This window comes from Mesoplodon densirostris, chromosome 11, assembly GCF_025265405.1.
Source record: "Mesoplodon densirostris isolate mMesDen1 chromosome 11, mMesDen1 primary haplotype, whole genome shotgun sequence".
NCBI lineage: Eukaryota > Metazoa > Chordata > Mammalia > Artiodactyla > Ziphiidae > Mesoplodon > Mesoplodon densirostris.
The window spans coordinates 25212195-25233545 of record NC_082671.1 but is presented as its reverse complement, the minus strand read 5'-3'; the positions used below and the strand labels follow the sequence as shown (position 1 = coordinate 25233545).

At 34.5% G+C, this 21351-nt stretch overlaps 1 protein-coding gene across 3 annotated transcripts in view; it reads right to left on the bottom strand.

Moving 5' to 3' along the window:
- Positions 1-21351, bottom strand: part of CCDC91 (coiled-coil domain containing 91) — a 416560-nt gene that overhangs the window by 267587 nt on the left and 127622 nt on the right. For all 3 annotated transcript variants that reach the window (XM_060113428.1, XM_060113430.1, XM_060113429.1), the window contains exons 4-6: positions 16071-16231; positions 14946-15149; positions 14083-14187 (exon numbers count right to left, since the gene is read on the bottom strand). In XM_060113428.1, the coding sequence (XP_059969411.1) occupies positions 14083-14187; positions 14946-15149; positions 16071-16231 (470 nt within the window). The remainder of the gene's footprint in view (positions 1-14082; positions 14188-14945; positions 15150-16070; positions 16232-21351) is intronic.

Here is a 21351-nt window from a genome sequence, read left to right as displayed (position 1 = left end):
TTGAGGATATGGGGAGGGGGAAGGGTAAGCTGTGACAAAGCGAGAGAGAGGCATGGACATATATACAGTACCAAACGTAAGGTAGATAGATGGTGGGAAGCAGCCGCATAGCACAGGGAGATCAGCTCGGTGCTTGGTGACCGCCTGGAGGGGTGGGATAGGGAGGGTGGGAGGGAGGGAGACGCAAGAGGGAAGGGATGTGGGAACAGATGTATATGTATGACTGATTCACTTTGTTATAAAGCAGAAACTAATAAAATAAATAAATAAATAAATAAATAAATGTTCAGTTAAACAGAAAATAATCCTCATACTATATGGCAAATGTAAATAATCCTCATATATAAAGATTTACATAAATCATCAAAAATAAGATGAACAGAATTTTTTTAATGGACAAAGGAGAAATACATAAAATTCAAGGATGAAAAGAAAATGATCAATAGCATAAGGAAAAAATTATACATACTAATAAGAAAATGAAAATTTAAAAAGCGAGAGATATATCTTACTTCTCTAATTGGCAAAAAGACTGGTAATACATAGTGTAGGCAAGGATGTGGCAAAATAGGCGTACTCATTATTTCTTGGTAAAAGTGTAAATTTATACAATATTCTAGAAGACAAGCTGATAGTATCTGTTTTAAAATTGTTAGCTCTAAGGTATGAAATTAAAAGCAACTTTCACAGAGTTACAGATTTCTATAATAGAATTTTTTATTGTACTAAACTGTGTTGCTAGAAAAATTATGTTTTAAGAAAAAGAGCAGGGCTTCCCTGGTGGCGCAGTGGTTGAGAGTCCACCTGCCGATGCAGGGGATGCGGGTTCATGCCCCAGTCCGGGAAGATCCCACATGCCGCAGAGCGGCTGGCCCCGTAAGCCATGGCCGCTGAGCCTGCGCGTCCGGAGCCCGTGCTCCACAACGGGAGAGGCCACAACAGTGAGAGGCCCGCATACAGCAAAAAAAAAAAAAAAAGAAAAAGAGCAAACAAAAATTTATAAGACAGAAGAAATAATAAGGAAGGCAGAAAAAGTATACTTAGACACATATAAAATGTACATGTATTTAAAAAAAAGATAAGAAACTATCTGGGAAGCATATTACTTGTGTAAAAGAAACTATAACAAAATAGGGGAGAGTTCAAAAGCCAAGTGGGGAACAAGTCTGAAATGATAGGAGGAAAAAGTCTCATGAAGTTGAAAGCAAAAGAGGGGTCAGTGCTTTTAAAAATGGATGAGGTCCTTCCTTGGTGAAGTCTTAAAGCAGAAGCAGGACCTGAGCTGTTGCCACATCCATAAATTCCTATGCAGTAAAGAGCAGGTTAGTGTTTGCCATGAAGGCTGCCTTTTTCAGATTCTGGAGGTTTCATGCTGTTCTGTGATTTCAGACATTGCCATAACTTGTGAAACTCCCTGGCAGCTAGTCTGTAATTTAGAAGCAGATGGAGTAGGTAGCATATTTATATTTATTTTTCTTTATTAAAATGCTCTCTACTCTGTAACTACAGCTGACACCAAAGATTTTCTTATAAGATGTTATTTAATAGAATACAAAGATAATATAGGTATTAGGCGCAAAAGAAAATATACATTTCCTAAGACTTTTATCACAAAAACCTCCTTCAAAAACCATAAATTCCTTAAGTAGCTTTTTAATATGAAATTAGAAGTATTTTACTTTTATCTTTTTAAAAATTGAATCCAACTTAATTTTAGCATAGAGATGGCTCACAAAAGGGAATATTAAATGGGTGATGAAGTACACTATAGCGTTATTTACAAAATACCTATACTCCATGTCTTAGTCTGCTCAGGCTATCATGACAAAATATCATAGGCTCGGTGGCTTAAACAACAGACATTTATTTTCTCACAGTTCTGTAGGCTAGAAATCCAAGATAAAGGTGCCAGTATGAATGGTTTCTAGAGAGAGCTTTCTCTCCAGCATATAGCTTAGAGAAAGCTGCCTTCTAGCTGTGTCCTCACATGCCAAGGGAGAGAGAGTGACCTAGCTTTCTGGTGTCTCTTATAAGAGCACTAATCCCTTCATGAGGGCTCCACCCTTATGACCTCAATGAAACCTAAGGATCTCCCAAAGGTACCGTCTCAAAATACCATCACATTGGGGGTTAGGGCTTCAACATATGAATTTGAGCATGGGGGAAGTGGAGACACATTAAATCCATAGTACTGCACAAGCCACCAACCATTTCAGTCAACCAACCAACCAACCTACGTTTTTTTATGTGCCAAGCACTATTCCAGGAACTGATGATATAATAATTTAAAAAGACAGATAATGTCTCCCCTTCCAGGAACTTACAATCTGAGAAAAAGGAGGAATAGTCAAACAATAAATACATAAACAAGATTCTGCTAAGTACTCTGAGGAAAATAAAATAAGAGTGGGTTAGGGGGAGCAGGAACTACTTTAGACAGAGAAATCAGAAAAAGGTTATCTAAAGAAGTGGCCTTTCAGTTGAGCTAAATCATGAAGATGAAGTAGGAACGAACAAGTTAAACCAATCACAAAATGCTCAGAAAGCATTTATTCTACATACTCATCTTTCCAAAGTTTCAGATTTTGGCCACTATTCTCTGTATTGTTAAAGGGTTTTAGATAGTAAATTCCTTGACTATTCCCTTCAAAATCACAATATCTTTCCTCCTTCAGATAGAATACGTAAAGACACACAGCCTTCTCAGCAAGTAAACACTCAAAGAGAAAAGGAGATGGAGCTCTTCAAAGCAATTCTTATCTATTAACATATAGCAAATATGCCTTAGTCACCGCTTTCCACATTAAATGTTTCTGCCTGAGAAAAGTCTAAACTTTTAAGATCATCAAAGAAATATATAGAAAACATATAGACCCTGGGAGCCACCTAATCCTGCCTCAGTTTGGGTGTGTCTTCTCCTTCAACATTCATTTCTGGCTGCTGTGAGTGTAAATGCATCTTTTCTCCATTACTTTTTACTCAACTATCTGATTGAGAGAGAAAAAGGCACCATGACTTACCTACCAAATAGAGTATTATACATGGATTTTTAAAGAATTTGATTCAAACCAGTCTTTTCATTTACTGGTGAGGTCTGTGGCTTTGTTCTAAAATGGTTGAGGTCAGAGTTTGACCTCAGATAAGTAGGAAAATACAGTAAATACATCCCTTGAGATTGTAAACTAGAGTATTCAAAAATAACAGGTTTGCCTCACCACTGGATGAGAATGAGGCTTAGCCACATTATAAGCCCATGTTTTCCTATTTTTTGGCAATACCATTACATGCACACACACAAAAATCTATCACTAAGCACTGCTCAAAAACATTTACTGGGTACAAAAAGTCTGTGTGCACTCTAAGAATTCTCCTTGGACTATTTACAATCTAGTAAAGAAGGTAAAACATGCACTCCTAATGTGACAAATGTGCTTACAAACATCCTAATAGTAAATGGGATTACTGTAAATAAACATTAAAATTATATTTTACCAAATTACATGATCCTGAAAAGACAATTTTAAAAGTTATCTAAATGTATAAGACAAGTTAAAGATCAAATTCAATGTCACAGAATAAGAATCATAATGACAATTCTATACCATCTCTGAAATGTGTTCATATAAACCTTTGCATTAGTATAGCTCACAAGCGGTCATGTACTATCTAACTTTAAAAGAAATTATGGCTCTTAAATTAGCATTCAGCCTTGAATACTCACAATTAAAAATAAGTAAAACTTTTAAGACCAAATGAATATATAAAAGTATTGGGTGGCCCAAAAGTTCATTCGGGTTTTTCTGTATGGGTTATTAACGTTACAGAAAAACCCGAACGAACTTTTTGGCCACCCAATAATACATGCTTGTTGAAGAAATTTTATGCAGAATCATATTATGAGAATTTAGGTACCTAAATTTAAGGTAGACTCAAGCCAGTTTTCTGTATAATTTTTTTTTTTGCAGAAAATCTTCTCTTTAATGAAGGTAATTCATTTAAATTGAGAAAACTATTTTTAAATTTAAAAGCAGGTTAAAAACCCTTTATTTTCTATTTACTATAATATTTGAAGGTTCATTTAAACTAGCCAAAACAGTTTACTTGATTTTTTGTTTTTAAATATTTTACATTTCTAACTAAACTACTTAAAATTTCTAAATATGTTGAAACTTATCTGGAACACAAAAAAGTCATTTTACATATTGAATCAAATCTAAGATGCATATTTCATCACACTTTAAGATTTCTGAAATTACGAAAGGTTATCTTTTCTGTCCCCTCAAAATCTATTATCAAATTGATGGTGTGTCTTTAAAAAATCTATGTTATCTTAAATTTGTGAAGGTACTAGCAAACATTTTAAATTTTAGTTATTGTATAAGGGAGGAAAAACACTTTCACAATGGTCAATTAGCCTATAGAACTGAAGATGGTATTCTTCTAATGACTTCAAAATTATTCAATTTAGTTTCGATAAATAAAAGAACTTGATTTTCTGAATTATTGGAACAGGAATGATAAAAATCACATAATACCTTCAGAATATGAACCAGCATGAAATTTCCAAAAGGTATACCTACATTGTCAATCCTCAATAATGTCCCCAATCTTGGCATTCTTTGAAACTGAACAGTCAATTTTCTCATTACTACTGTTACTTAGGAACAAATAATCCAATTGTTAAAGTATACATTTTTCCCACTGGTAGAATGAAAAAAAAGTTTTTGTTTTTCTAAAAACTGCATTATTTGGATGATAAAATGGGGGGGTGCTTTCCTAAAATGTTTATAGTATTGTTATTGTTTAAACTGTATCCAAAAATCTAGTGTTTTTATAAACAAAGAGTTTAAGCTGTTTTCATTTTGGAAAAGTATATCATTTTTATTTGCTAAAAATGATCCTCATTTAAAAGAAAAAGCTGCTAACTCCTAAGTTAGGGAAAGGTTATAACACCTAAGTTAGGGAATAAAGATAATGAACGAGGAGAAATAGTATACAATTTAAGTGTTTATTCTCAAGATAATTAATATTTTGCAGGGGGGAGGGAATGACTTAAGGTCCTTATTAGGAACATCAATCATGATGTTGGTGATCTGTATCTACAGATACAGGTAAAAAGGTATTAATACAAGTTATATGTTGTAAGACAAAAAAATCAAATGAGTAGTAGCCATTTAGATACTCTTGTAAACACCCTCCTCCTCAAATTAGTTGTTTAAAGTTTTTTACTTCCCTTGAAAAAATGGAACAAAGCATGCAAAATTCAGTGACAATCAGGAAAAAGGAATATGACTGACTTTCTATATAACTGAAGATGAAAACAAAGAATAAAGTAGTTTTCCCAAGAAGTTTTTGTTTCATTCTCTAGACATTTTCTTCTTCATTTCAACAGTTCTCACAGGCACCTACAAGTACCAAGCAACAGTATGTAAAAGTGAATAAGACATGGTCTTTACCCTCAAATTTTATTAAGCAATATTGAGACCTACAACTCCCTACAATCTAGTATTAATTCCATAAAGAGGTAAATATCCTTGGGGAAAGCGTATGTTTAACCTTTGCTATCCCAGATAATTCCCTTTAATAACAATTAACAGTGAGAGAATACTGGGAATATGGCAGTAATGATGGTACAGTTTTCAGATCTCTCAAAATTCCCTCACAAAAACACACAGAGCACCTAAAAAAGTAGGACCAAAAGCTCATACTCGTTATCTCTCACAAAAATAGATGTCACATATCTCTGTGAATGCCAGAATATAAGCAAGTAAAAATAAACCAAGAACAGTCTCAAGACCTGCATGGCATCAGAATCTGGGCAAGAGGAAAGATGAAAGCAACAGGGTATCAGACAGACATGAGAACTCCAACACAGCTAACAGATACTCACTGGAGAGGTCAGCAGGCCAATATGAGGACAGCAAGTAAGACAGAGGAGCCTAACATTCTAATAAGTACAAGTGGTCCTCGGTAAGGTATCAATGGCCCAGGATACACTGGGTCCAATAAACTCTAAATACTTTCAAGAGAAAGCCCCACATTGAAGAGAAAAAGCTGAGAACAGAGTCCAAATTAACCAAGCCAGAGACAACAAAACAAGGAAGGAAAAGAAGATCAAGTCAAAGTGAAAGAAGGGAACAGAGTCAGAAAATCTACAAATGTTGCCACATCCTTTTAATCTGACAGAAACATTAAGAGCACTATACAATCATGAGGGGGGAAAAAACTGCCTTAAATCACTCCTCCAGTTAAAAAGATCAAGAAAACTCATTTCACATAAAAACAAATAACAGAATATTATGTCAAGTGCTATGCAATGTTTTAGATAGATAGAGAGAGAGAGAGATAGATGGAACAGTATGACAGCCCTACATAAAATAAAAGCACAGCAGAAATATATATTTTAAAAAGAAGTTTTAAATTCTACCCTTGTATTTCAAATGAGTTAAAAGACATTATGAAAGTGATAAAGTAGATTACAGAACAATATGAATCATAATTAGAAAAACTCAGAAGTGATGCGAGAAATTTCAGAAAAAAAACTGTAACAGAATAAATCATTTCAGAAATGATGACTAAACTAAAAAGAACGTAACATTAAATAAGTTAAACTGAAAATACCTTAAGAGAACTGGAATAAGAGAGGAAACACATTTTAGATCAAAAAGAAATGAAGAAAGATGAAAAGGATTCAAGAATAAAGGGTAATACTGAAGACAAAGAGTAACCAATACACACATAATAAGAGTCACCAGAACAAATAAAACATAGTAAGAAAATAAAACAAGTATTGAATTTATAATTAATAAAAACTCCTGGGCTTCCCTGGTGGCGCAGTGGTTGAGAATCTGCCTGCCAATGCAGGGGACACGGGTTCGAGCCCTGGTCTGGGAAGATCCCGCATGCTGGGGAGCAACTAGGCCTGTGAGCCACAGCTACTGAGCCTGCGCGTCTGGAGCCTGTGCTCCGCAACAAGAGAGGCCGCGATAGTGAGAGGCCCGCACACCGCGATGAAGAGTGGCCCCCGCTTGTCGCAACTAGAGAAAGCCCTCGCACAGAAATGAAGACCCAACACAGTCATAAATAAATAAATAAATAAATAAAATTTAAAAGTGGTCACCTAGCTTTAACAATGATTAATTCATAGTCATTAAAACAAAACAAAACAAAAAAAACTCCTTGACATTTGGAAGGAGGAATTGAAACTATATATGTATATTAAAGGACACATTGGAAATCTAGGGAAATCAACCTAGAATGACCAATACCAGGACATATTACAGTAAAATTATTTGACTTTAAAGAATAAGAAATTAAAAGAAGAGTAGATGAAATTAAGCAATACTTCATAATAAAAGAAAATGGAATAATATATTTAGATACCCATAAAAAGAAAAAAGAATAAGGAATCTCTTAATGAACCACTATGGAAGGGCCTCCAAGAAATATGCTTCAAAAAGGAAAGGGGGGGGCGGTGCTTCCCTGGTGGTGCAGCGGTTGAGAGTCCGCCTGCCGATGCGGGGGACTCGGGTTCGTGCCCTGGTCCGGGAAGATCCCACATGCCGCGGAGCGGCTAGGCCCGTGAGCCATGGCCGCTGAGCCTGCACGTCCGGAGCCTGTGTTCCGCAACGGGAGAGGCCACAACAGTGACAGGCCCGCGTACCGCAAAAAAAAAAAAAAAAGGAAGGGGGGAGGTGACTTTTTTAAATAAATAACAAAAGTGCATTTATTTAGTACACTACCATCTGTATACAGGCATGCCTCGGAGATACTGTGGGTTTGATTCCAAACCCACAATACTAGCCATCATCTGAGTCTTCAGTGAGTCCTAATCTTTTGGCTGGTGGAGGGTCTTGCCTCCGTGTTGATGGCTGCTGACTGATCAGGGTGGTGCTTGCTGAGGCTGGAGCAGCCGTGGCAGTTCCTTGGAATAAAGCAGCAGTGAGGTAAGCCACAACGACTGACTCTTCCCTTCACAAATGACTTCTCTGTAGCATGCAACGATGTTTGATAGCGTTAGACCCACAGTAGAACATCTTCCAACATCGGAGTCAATCCTCTCAAACCCCGCTGTTACTTTACCAACTCAGTTTATGTAACATTCTAAATCCATTGTTGTCATTCAACCGTCTTCACAACATCTTCACCAGGAGCAGATTCCATCTCAAGAAACCACTTTCTTTGCTAAACCAAAAGAAGCAACACGTCATCCTTTCAAGTTTTATTATGAGACTGCAACCATTCAGTCACATCTTCAGGCTCTTCTTCTAATTCTACTTCTCTTGCTATTTCCACCACATCTACAGTGACTTCTTCCACTGAAGTTTTGAAACCAAAACATAAAATTTTTATTTTCCTTTCATTTTCCCCTCTTTCTCAGAATATGGATAATCATTTTTAAAGACAGGTGAATAAATGGGATATCTTCAAGCTATGTGTAATTTGTAATTCTTTCAGTATTCTCTACTACTAAGTAGGACTTCAACTACATTTTGGGTTACCTATGCAGAACTGGTTAATTCCTCACATACCAGATTATCAAGTTAAATGCTCAAGGTATCAAGACATTGCTCTAATGCCATAAAGCATAATTACTACAGTAGTCTCTGGCTAAGGGCCCAACTTTCCAACATCTGACTAGTATTCACTTTAAAACAGTACACAAAAATATTGAGAATAGTATCTATTCAAAATGATGTAATGTAACCTTTGAAATCAGCAACAGAACACATACTCTGAAGCAGTATAAATCCATTTATGAGATCAATTTAAAGTCCTCTGAAACACTGTGTTTTCACATCACTTTTTTTAAATTAAATTCTCAAACTGAATAATCAAGATACTATAACTAAGAGACATTTCAATAGGAAATGGCATTTGGAAGCACAGACCCAACCTTTAAAAAGTTTGTACAGGAAATTCCCAAAACTAGCCATAGCTACCAATACCAACAACTATCAGAGATGATAATTTAACAATCAGCTGTATCTATTAATTAACCTTGTTAAAATGTGATCACAGTATGAAGTGTACAGTCTGAGAAGCTTCCAAGTCTCTTCAGTGCTCGTCACAGGTGTGGATGTACTTGCTATGAGAGTCAGAGACAAAAGACAAAAGAGATTGGAATCCATGTTGTACTAAGATGAGCTCTCTACTCATGTTTCATGAAAAGTCCTTTAAATAGGTACTGCTGACACATGGAGCATGATTCACTTTTCTTGCTCTGCTTAGGCTCACACCCTGAACAGCACAGGAAAGGAGAGGTAGTGCACACCCCCACTGTACTGCAGAGTTCATGGTATTCCTTATTTCCTTCTGTTATGGGCACATTCACACCGCTCCACCTAACCTGGTAATTAGACCATATCACATAAAACCACAGTTAGAATTCTCTGTAATAGTTAATGTTGCTCTTTAAAAAAAGTTTTAAGGGTTTTACAAACATTCCATTTATTAATTACTCCATCTCGTGTCAGATTAAAATACTGACAAAGGCACATCCAACACTAGTCTAAGCAGAGGTAGATTTCTTACAAAATTGAAAATTCGAGCACTATATTTTGACATCACATGAAAATACTTGGATATGAATTTTGTTTGCTTTTTTTTCCTCTGTATTGTCCACCTTTTCCACAATAAACCTATTATTCTTATAAATATACAAACATACTAACATTTTTTAAGGAGAAAGGCTTCTCAGTCAATTTAATCCAGTCTTATCAGGACTATTTTTTGTACTCCTGGATATTTTGCTTTATTTAGGATACAATAGAGAGGCAGGCACCAATATATTATCCCTGTCATCAAAAATAGCAGAAAAGAAAACTTTTTCTATTCCATTAAGCTCCACAAATATTTAGAAGACGTGTATGCTATATATGCCTTAATATAAAAAATATGTGGATTGCCATAGTCTACAGAAAATACATGATAAATATATTGACTTTCAAATATCTGAGGGATGACTTGCAGACCATAATTCAAGCAAGAAATTTAATATATATTTTCATGATTTAAAAACTCACTTTTGCTAAAATTTCATCCTACATATATTTAGCATAGAGTGGGCTCCTTTGATACTCACAAATTTAATCACATCTCCTATTCCTAAGAAATTATTAGATAGAACCAACTTTGTACCAGTTTTTAAAATAGGCTATATTCCCAGAAAGAAATGAATTACATAAAGTAGGTCAAACAGTGAAGGTCAAGATTTTCTAAATCCTTAATGATCAGGTACAATACAATTTATATATATTTATTAAAAATACATTTCCAGAAAGTCTAACACATATACCTTTTTTTTTTTTTTTTTTTTTGCAGCACGCGGGCTTCTCACTGTTGTGGCCTCTCCCGTTGCGGAGCACAGGCTCTGGACGCGCAGGCTCAGCAGCCACGGCTCATGGGCCCAGCCACTCCGCAGCATGTGGGATCTTCCCAGACTGGGGCACGAACCCGTGTCCCCTGCATCGGCAGGCGGACTCTCAACCACTGCACCACCAGGGAAGCCCCACATATACCTATTTATGCACAAACTTGGTAAGTATAAAGCAGATATAGAGATTTATGGATTATCTCACAAACTGAGTTATGCATATTTTTATTTTCCCCTCTTCTATCTACAAGGACTCTATGAGTTGATTACTTAAGCTGTTTTCCTTAAAAACTTTACTCAAAATACCTACTTTAGGTTAATGTATTTTAAGCTTGAATTAATTTTCTGCTGTAGCTACAATAAAGAATATTTAAAATTTTAAATGTTCCTTTTTATTTCACTTCTAGACTAAGATGAAATAGATGCACTTCTCCCCATTTTTCTCAAGAAGTACAGCTAAAAGACCTGGACATTATCTTTAAAACAAATGTAAGAGGACTGCAAAGGGGGACAAGAAAGCAGACCACCTGGGGACTTGAGGAACCAAGGAATGACACAGCAGCAATTTTGTGAGTTTTCTTTTAGCTTCCTATATCCTAAACTAGGTACTGGAATGACCAGCAACCAGGAAATGCCAATGGGCACAAACACAAACAGCCCCAAGAAAAGCTATCCCTCTCCATTTCCAAAGGTCCACAAAAGGGGCAACCTAGCAGAACAGATAACTGGTAGATAATAAGTGCTCTATGAGAGCCAAACCACACGGAAAAAAAAAAATGTGATCCCATCTCCAGCTCTATGAGCAAAGGCCAAAATGCTAAACCCAGACTCTACCCTCACTCAGCTGGGACATAGAAACTAAACAGTGTGCCTGCCTTTGAGTTCAATTTGGCTATTAGACCTCCTAGTACACTTTTCTATCACTTATTTAGCCAAGGTGATAAAATACTCCCTAAGTTAGTTTACTCTTTTTTCCACATAGTATAAAAAGGAGAGAGATCCCTTTTGGTACTGAAGTAAAATCACCTAAAAAATGTTTTCTTGAGACGTACTGTTTCTAGTAAAAGGAAAGTATTTTTCAATTGAATATTAGTTTTGAAGACTCAAGTTGTTACTCTTAGATTACCACTATTAATAGTAAAAGCAATAAGACAATAACGATAATGTCACTAGGCGTTTACATTGGTTTTCACTATGGAAAGCTCAAAGTGTTGTATACCAGGTGTTAGGTGGTCTCTCAGGTATGTTATTGTTCCCATTAACAGATTGAGAAACCGAATTTGCAAAGGTATCGGTCTCACTAACGGGCCCAGAATAAGTCACTCGATGTAGAGAGAAGAAAACACAAAGTTCCAGTAATCAGTACTGAACCTTCCAATAAGCACCTTAATTCCAAGTATGGGGCTATAAATGTGGCTGTACACAATGCAATTAGCCCTTGGGCAGCAGGGTGCATTATATTAGTGAATTCAGTCATTCATTCAAGAGTATTAATTGAGCCCACATTACATGCCAAGTATTGCTCTAGGCACTGGAAAGTTCCCCATCTCATGGAGCTTACACTCTGGTGAGGGTAAAAGAACAAATAAACAAATCAAAATAAAATAACAATTGCTATGAGGAGGGGGGAGAAAAAGCAAAGAAAGGGGGCTAGGGAATGCTGAGCATGTATACAGGTTCTTATTTTCTATAGCATAGCCAAAGAAAGCTTCCACAAGAAGGTAGCATTTGAGCAACCTTCTAAAGGAAACGGGTTCACAGAGAGTTGTTAAAAAGTATAATTTTCAAAAAGTTAAAATGTGACTCATATAAATATAAATGAAACACATCAAAGACTTATACTACTCTTTATTAATAAAAGAATCATTTATGTTAACAGAAGGAATCAGATGTTAAGACTGGTTCAAAGAGCATTTGAATAGGCATACGAATAGAAAATTTAAATAACGGAGTGTTAGAGCAAGAGTGCTAGATGGAGATAATGTCTAATGAATGTGCTACAGGGCAGTAAACACTATTCTTTGAAATTCTAACAGAGAGATATTATTTGCACCTCTTCTGTGAAAAAAATTAATTAACGTGTAATGTCAATACAACTGAGACTTTTAATCAATAGTAAACAGTGAGTCACATTCACAGTGAGTACTACATTCTTTTAAATAATCCTTGAGTAGGTCTAGTAAGTAACGCCCTCATAGGACACTGAAAGAACATACTGCTCACCCTTTTCCTTGTTTTCAAGTTTTACATTTTTTAAACAAAGCCATGCAGATATCTGCAGGAAGAGCATTCCAGTCAGAGAAACTGAATGAATCACAAACTGTTTCCCTCCACTCACCACTCCAACAGGTAAGGAATGCCCTCAGTAACACAGACTCACACATTTCCCTGGACCTTATTATGAATTCAGTGTAAGTGAATAGCTGGGGGCGAACTGGAAAAGTTGGAGAAGCCAGAAGATTTACACTGAAAGGAGAATGATAGTTGTGGTTGGGAAATGATTTGACTCACATTTTTAAAAAACACTACTCCACCTGCTGAAATAAAGACTCATTAAGGGAGGAGAGCACGGGTAGAAGCTAGAAGACCACTTAGGAGACTGTTAAAATGATCTAGGCAAATAAACAAGTAAATACATAGTTTGTCAGATGTGAAAAGTGCTATGGAGAAAAATAAAGCAGAATAAGGGAAGGCTGGTAAGGGATGTCAGCATCGTTTGGAAAGGTCTCCCTTGATAAGGTGATATTTGCACGGAGACCTGAATGATATAAAAATGTGAACAATGTAGAAAACTGAGGGACAAGTGCTCTAGACATAGGGATAAAGCAAAACGACCGAAGAGAAAGAGTCAGGGAGAAGACAGGGAGAAGGGACACAAAAAAATGGAGGGCCTTGCAAACCATTTTAAGGACTTACTTGACTTTTAGTTTGGGTGAGGTGAGAAGCCATTGAAGGTTTCCGAGCAGAGAAATGACATGAGCAGCTTTAACTATTAAACAGATCACAGTGGCTGTCATGTGGAGAATGGTCTGTAAGTGGGCAATGACAGAAGCAGAAAAGATTAGAATAGAAGATACTTCAGTATTCCAAGGGAGAAATAAGGATGGCCTACGACAGGTTGGCAGGAGTGGCCATAATGACAAACAGTCGGAACCTGGATATTCTGAAGGTAGAGCCGACAGGTTTTGCTTAAGGAACAGACATGGGGGAAGCACAAAAAGGAATAAATGTGGGTTTCAGCTTTAGCAGCTGGAAAGACAGAACTGCTCTTTCCTGGGATGGGGAAGACTGCAGAAGAAACAAGTTTGTTAAGGAAATTTGAGGAGAAGACGAGGAGACATTGATTACAAACAATTTATGAAAAAGGTTAAATATCTCAGTTTGGTGTTTATACGATTCTAAGCTCTTTTCAAATGTAATCACAACAAGAAAAATTGGAATGTCTAATTTCCAAATTGAGAAAATCATCAGAAACAGAATATTTTTCGCCAGACTGAGTCTCAAACAGCTAACCTGCATGGCTTCTCAGGGATTCGTGCTGTTCAAAATGGCATTTATCATTAATTTCACACATTAGTCAGTATTTTACATATTTAAGCAAGTATCTGATGCTTCATTCATCAAGTATTCATTGAGCACTTTTTGAAGTTATATTACATGCTTCATCAAAAGGCCTACATACTAAATTTATAATTCACTGTTTTTACCTGAAGTTCTTTGTATCTATCTTGAAAAGAAATGGCCTCTTGCTCTTTTTCTTTAAGGAAATCTTTTTCCAAGACACTATGTTTTTCCATCAATGATTCCACATCCTAAAAGAAAAAAAGTCCAAGCATAAATTTTGTGATATTTAAAGGCATAAAATATATTCAGTTTTTTCAATGAACATATTAGAAAATATTTGGTAAGGAAAGAACCCACCGGAAGTATGGTTTTCAAAGTTCAACAATATTATAAAACGTATGCTTCACTCTCATTCCCAGACCAATATCAAACACTGATATAACACTAACACTGCTATAACACTAAAATTATTCATGCTAATAAATAAATAAAAGCATCTAAACTAATTGTAAACAACACTCTACCTCTACCTATACTTTCTATAAATTTGCTAAGGTCTTTTTATAGAGATATTTGTAGGAAACAGAAATGAGAACACATAAATAATTTACTAAAATAGCTGTATTTCTAAGTAATCTTGTCAAATATCCCATCATGTCTGACTTCTCATAGGGACAAATGAATATTACAAATCTTCTAACCTACATAAGAAATACAACACTACCTGCTTTCAGAGTAAATAAAAATAAACCAGAAGGAAAGCATTCATTAGCGAAAAAAAAAAAATCTAGTAAAAGACTTCATATCTTTAAAAGTACACCTTTAAAACTAGAAATTTCTTATCAAAGACTTTTGTAAGAGATAAGCTTGTATGACTGATTTAAACCTACAGCCAAAGAGCATAATAGCTTTTCCACTGCTGAATTTTTAATCAGAAGTTGGGATTATATCATATTTCCAGTATCTGCAATTCAAACATTTATTTTTTAGGCAAATGTAAATATACCTTTTTAATTCTCTGTTTTTCTTCTTCAGATACTTTGAGTTTCATCTCCAGACTTGAAATTTTCTGCTGAAGCTGTATGTTTGATACATTGGCTCCAGGAGCCTCAGAATCATCCACAAGAGCAATTGTTCCATTACTTTTCTCCTCAGTTAAACCCAACGGAAAAAGTGAGATATCCAGATGAGTGTGTGTTGATTGCTGAATCTAAACCACATAAAAAAAAAAAAAAAAAAAAAAAAAACACACAAGAGGGGAAAGTTTACACTGCACCAAGAAGGAAAACATCCAAAGGGCACCAGAAACCACATTTGGAAATTAAGTTGTAGCAAAGGTTCCGAAATTATTTCACCCTTTAAGTAAATCAACATAAGACCTCAAACTATTACAACAACCTGATCTTTGCAATAAGAAACAAAATTTTCTGTAAACTTCAGAGTTTAAAGCATTTATTATTTTCCAAGCAAAGCATTAAAAACTTAAAACTTTTTCTTGAGAGTGTATAATAAGTATAAATACATCTGATACCAGTTCGTGAATTTAGACATACACTCAGAATTTGTTTATATACTAAGTTATAAATCAGATTTTAAAATTTATCAATAACCATTAATTGATCATCACTTTCTAGTAAAGATAACGGGTGACTCAAGATTGTATATAGCACTTTGGAAATCTGGAGTAACTCCAGCATCTAGCACAAGGCCTGAATCGATAAATATTTGAATGAATAAACGCTATGACCGCTGTGTTTTGGGTTTTACTCTAAAATTGAAACGAACATTCTAATACTTGAAAACATATGGTAAGCTTCCCTGAGAAGAGAAATAGTTTTTTTGTAATTATTTTCCTTTTTGAAGTTCACGATCTGCAATGCAAAACTAAGTCAACTTTAATAAAACATATTTGGTTTTCAAACCGTATTTTGGTAACTAACACTGCTTAAATACCTTGCAATTGTGCCACAAAACAAACATATTATTCAGTTTTTAGAATTCTAGTTATTAACCTCAAAGTTAAAGGATCTACAGGAGGGAAAAGAAAAAGGAAATCAGGAAATCTTCAATTAAATCAGTATGCAATTTTTTTAAGTAGGCAAAGTTCCTATAAAAATATGCTTGTCTTTACCTGTGCTTTAGGAAAAGTTTGACTGACAGTGCTGTTGTCTGCATGTGTATTCTCTGGTGATGAAATGATGGGCTCAGAAGAGAGGCAGCCAACAGAAGGAGAAGTGTGGTCATGGTCCAATACAATCTCAGGAGAGGCTGGAGAAAGATGGACTCCAGATACTAAAGAAAAACAAACAAAACAAAACAACACAACAAAAGGATCATTAAAGGGAAAATAAAGAACAGGCTGAAGGGAAGAAAGAGAGTAGAGGGAGGGAAAGAAAAAGGGGTAAGGAAAGTAAAAGCAATGAGGTAGAAAATGAGGATTCTATGACTATTTTTCAGGGATTTTTATCTGACATCTAAAACTAGTGTTTCTAAATTGAACAGGACATTTCCATGTGAGACCCAAGCAAACAAAACAACTTAATAATGTCTTAATGTCTACATACTAACACATTACCATAAGGGGTGCATTTGCAACTCAGAGAAATTATTCAAATATATTATTTACCTATTCAATTAGTTAAGAAAAAGCACTAGCATGCCTACCAGTGCCAAACACAGGCACTAGGTACTGAGCAGACAGCAATGAGCAGGACATGCATCCATGTACTCAGTGACCTTATGACCCAGGAGGCAAGTCAAATGAAATACTTATTACAATAAAGCAAGCTAAGGGGAAGAACAATGACGTTAAAATAGCTAATCCACAGTCTCTGTGTTAATTTCTTCTTTTACAACAGCAAAAGATTTTTCATGTTAAAGTCAATTTTAGTTTGTTTCCACAAACAAATAATGTTGAAATGCAACTCTGTAATTAGTTTCACAACAAAATATTATTAGATTGTGATTAGGGTTCAAATACAAAGGTCACAAAAGGAAAGCCAATTCCAAACATGAAATAAGACAAAAATATTGATGATGGCAAAATAAACAGATTATATTACTTTATTTTCAAACGTTCTTTCTAAAAATTCAAACACATTTGTATTGTGTGTTGTAAAGCTTAAGAAGAGTAACTAAATCATTTTTAACAGTAATTCATTTATACGTTTTGACTTTCTAAATTATAAAGACCTTTATTCTACATTGGCATCAGTAGCAACGTCAGTGAAGTTCTACCATAAATTCTGGAAGGCAGCTCACAATGGAAATTGCATTTTTCCCTGAAGAAAGACATCTATAAGGTCATTAGGTATTAACAAACTAAGGAATGTATCAATTTTTTATTGGTACCATATAGGATTATTTAATTATCTTATATACACTTTCACTGTGTAGCAGTATTGTGTTTTTCAAATAGTATGTGCCACACTGGATAAAGTTTTGTAGCTCCTCCCACAAGCATTTCACTATTTTAACTAAAATACAGAAAACTGGAATTTCAACCCATGTTTGTACTTTATATATCTTTTTCAGAAATTTTTGCTAATCTTCACTATTCTATATGCTAACAGATTTCCCTAAAATGTCAAAATATTCTAACTTCTAATTCTAAATTACAATTATACCAAAAATATTACTAATTAATTTTTAAAGGAATGAAAATAAGTACTATAGTATAGTGAAGAGGAATACAGCCTTATGATTAAGAGCACAGACTCTGAAATCATATTGCCAAAGCAAGTGTACAACATCTGGCAAGTTTACTTAACTTCCGTCAGTTTCCTCATCTGTAAAACTGGCATAGAGGTGCTGATGAGGTTTTAAATGACTAAAATATGTAAAGCTTTTAGCATTGTGCTGACATTATTTTCATCAGTATTTCAAAGATTGCTAAAGTTTGTTGGACAAGTATGTTTTACTTCCAGGAATAAAGGGTATGTGTGACTACGATCCTATGTTCAAGAAACTCTTAAAAATATCATTCTGATCCACCACCTGAACATTTTAACATCTCTTTATGTTATTCACATTTATAGCCATAATCTAAGACAAGATGTCATGTTGTCATGAGTTAAATTCTCATTCTGTAACATTACATGTTCAAGTATGCCATATTAGGAAAAGAAAGAGGGAAAGAGGCTAGAATAAAGGAAGGAAGGGAGAGAAAGAGAAAGGAAAGAAAAGAGATAAATAAGGGGAAGGCAAAGGGAGAGGTGGAGGGAGGAAAGTAGGGGGTGGGAGGAGGCCCCCTCACCCTCACACTTTCCACTAGTTACCACTATCATACCTTCCCTTCATAACCAGATTTCTTGTCTCCATTTGCTTCTCCCTCACCCAACCCTCATCATGCCACTAGACCCACTTTTTATGATATTAATTTTCCTTTCAGGTATTATTAAGTCAAATGAACACTTCTTATTTTATCTTCCTTTAGTTCTCCAGAGCACATAATACTAATGACTCTCTCCCTTTTCCTTGGAACTCTTCCCTTGGCACCTGTAAGCCACTATATACTAAATTCCTCCTAACATTTTAACTTTTTTTTTCTTGTTTCCTTTTCAGGCTCTTTTCCACTCGGTCTTAATTTCACTGTTTCCTACACCCTCTGATCTTCTCAGTGTTCACATTATTCTTACCACTTTCAGAACCCATTATTTAAATTATCACCTATAAGCTAATGACACCGAAATTCACATCTCTAGCACAAACCATTCTACAGACCTCCAGATCCATATGCTCAGCTAACTACCAGACAGTCCATTTAGCTGTCTAGTACATTCATCAGACTTACCCATCATCTTACATAAACCTGCTTTGCTTCATGTTAATGGTATCTCAATGAACTATCTGCCCAAGCCAGAAATGATACCACCAAGTGTCAACTTCACTCCAGTCACACTGTGCTACTTACTGTTCCCTGATTATGCCATACTGTTCAGTACCTCTCTGACCTCACAATATTACTGCCTAAGTAAAAGCCATAGCTGTGGAATCAGAAATGGATTCAAATTTGAACAATAACAACTTACTTGTTATGCAGCAAATTATACAAACCCCGCTAAGCCACAGTTTCCTCTTCTGAAAGTGGTGAAATAATGCCAACAAACTTTTCCAGGAATCTTTTCACCTACTCCGTTACCCATCCAACCACAATACAACTTTAATTTTCCACTATCAAGATATTATAGATTTCTAAGAAATAATAATAAAAACATTACATATCTATTGGATACATTTAAAGCAGTTTAGGAAAAAAATCTAGATCCTTGAACACTTCAATCAATCTAAAAAATGAATTAAATTTCCATCTCATAAACTAAAATACGAATAACACAGAAAACTTTAAAAGCACATTAATAAAATAATAAAGATAATGCAGATGTCAAAGATTAAGAAAATAAAGCAGATCTAATTAATCAAAATCCTGAATTTCTAAGAAAATCAAATAAAACTAGTTAATTTATTAACAATAAAAGGAGAAAAGTACAAATAGATAAATTAAGTGACAAGGGTAACATAATAATTAAAACAGAAGAATTTTTTAAATCATAAATCCTCTAAAGACTTCTAAGTAAATAGGTTTGAAAATTCTAGATAAAATGGGCAATTCTCCACAGAAACATAGTTTATAAAAGTTGATTGGATTAAAGCTTAAAAATTCTTTAAAAATATATAATTTCCTTGGGGAAAAAAGAAAATTATGAGGCAACTACCCTATAGATAAAGCATTTCAAGAGGATTTCTAACAAAAATTCGAAAAATGAATAATCCCTATGCTCTAAAATTATTACAGAGCATTGAAAATGAAGGGAAACTTCATTAGCATTACATAACATTAACATAACATTGATAGCTAAGCCTGATAAAGACAATACAAAAACAGAACAATTAAAGATTTTTAGAGTATTGCTTAAAAATAATTAGGTAAAAGTTCTAAATAAAATATTAGTAAACAAAATCTAACACCATATTGAGAAAACGATATGCAATGAATGAGTCAGATTTGTTCCAGGAATGCAAGGTTGGCTCACTATTAGGGAATTCATTAATATAACATTCCATATTAATAGACTTAAAGAGAAAAATAGCATAACTAGCTCTAAGGCTGAAAATGCTTTTGATAAAAATCAAACACCTGTATCTGTTAAAAAAAAACACTCAAACAAATAGAAATTGATGCATACTTTCTTAAGATAAAACATATAGACCTCAATCCTAAAGTCAGCATGTTAATTAATGAAAAAAATCTACAGGTGTTTCCTCTAAGATCAGGAATAATATAAGGATGCCTACTATCTCCAAACCACTTAACACTGCACTCACTAAAGCAATGTGGTTAGACAAGAGAAATTAAATGGAAGTGTAAAAATAAGAAAAGGAGGAAAACTACACCTCATGTTCCAACTAACTCAAACAATAAACACATTCGGTAAAGTAGCAGGATATTAACTTAATGAACAGAAATCAATAGCATTCATATGGAAAAACAATAACAATTTAGAAGATATCATGGTAGCAAAAATATTATTTTCCATAGCAACAAAGAAGATAAAATACTTAAGAATAAAGTTAGCAAGAAACATGAGGAAACCTTTAAAACATTTCTGAAAGACTCAATGGTAGACCTGAACAAAGGTAAAGACCCTTGTAATTGGATAGGACAACTAAACATCATAAAGATGCCAATCCTCCCTTAGTTAATTTATAGGCCTAATAAAATTACAATAAAAGTAAATAAGCTTTTTTTATAATGGAGCTAGACAAATGGACATTAAATATCACATGGAAAAAGTAAAATGCAAAAACGTAAAAAAGAAAAAGTATAAGGAGGATACTCGACCCTCTTATTCAAATAAACTAAATTAAACTATAGTAAAACATACTACTAACCTTATTAAGATATACTGTAGTAAATTATGTTAAAACAAACAATAAACCTTTTATAATTAAAACAGTGTATTTATTTGGTGCAGCAATAAACAGATCACAAGAGTATACCAGAAAGTCCAGAAGTAGAGCCATGTATATGTGAAACTTCAGTATATGACAAAAGTGGCATTTCAAATTACTGAGGTAAAGATGGGCTTGTTAATAAACAGTGCCTTAACAACTGATTAGCCATTTGGAAAAATCTGAAATTTGACTCATATCTCACATTAATAACAAACCAAAAAAAAGCTACAACTGGATTAAAAAATAAGACCACATAAGTATAAACAAAAATATGAGATAATGTAAGTACATTATCTTGGGTATATGAAATGCCTTTCTAACTATGACTCAATTCCAGACACAGTCAAATAAAAGACTGACAAATCTGAATACAGAATACATAAAAACATTTTGTCTGTCAAAAATTATCTTAAATAAAATCAAAAAACAACTGACAAACTAAAAAAAAAAAGATATGT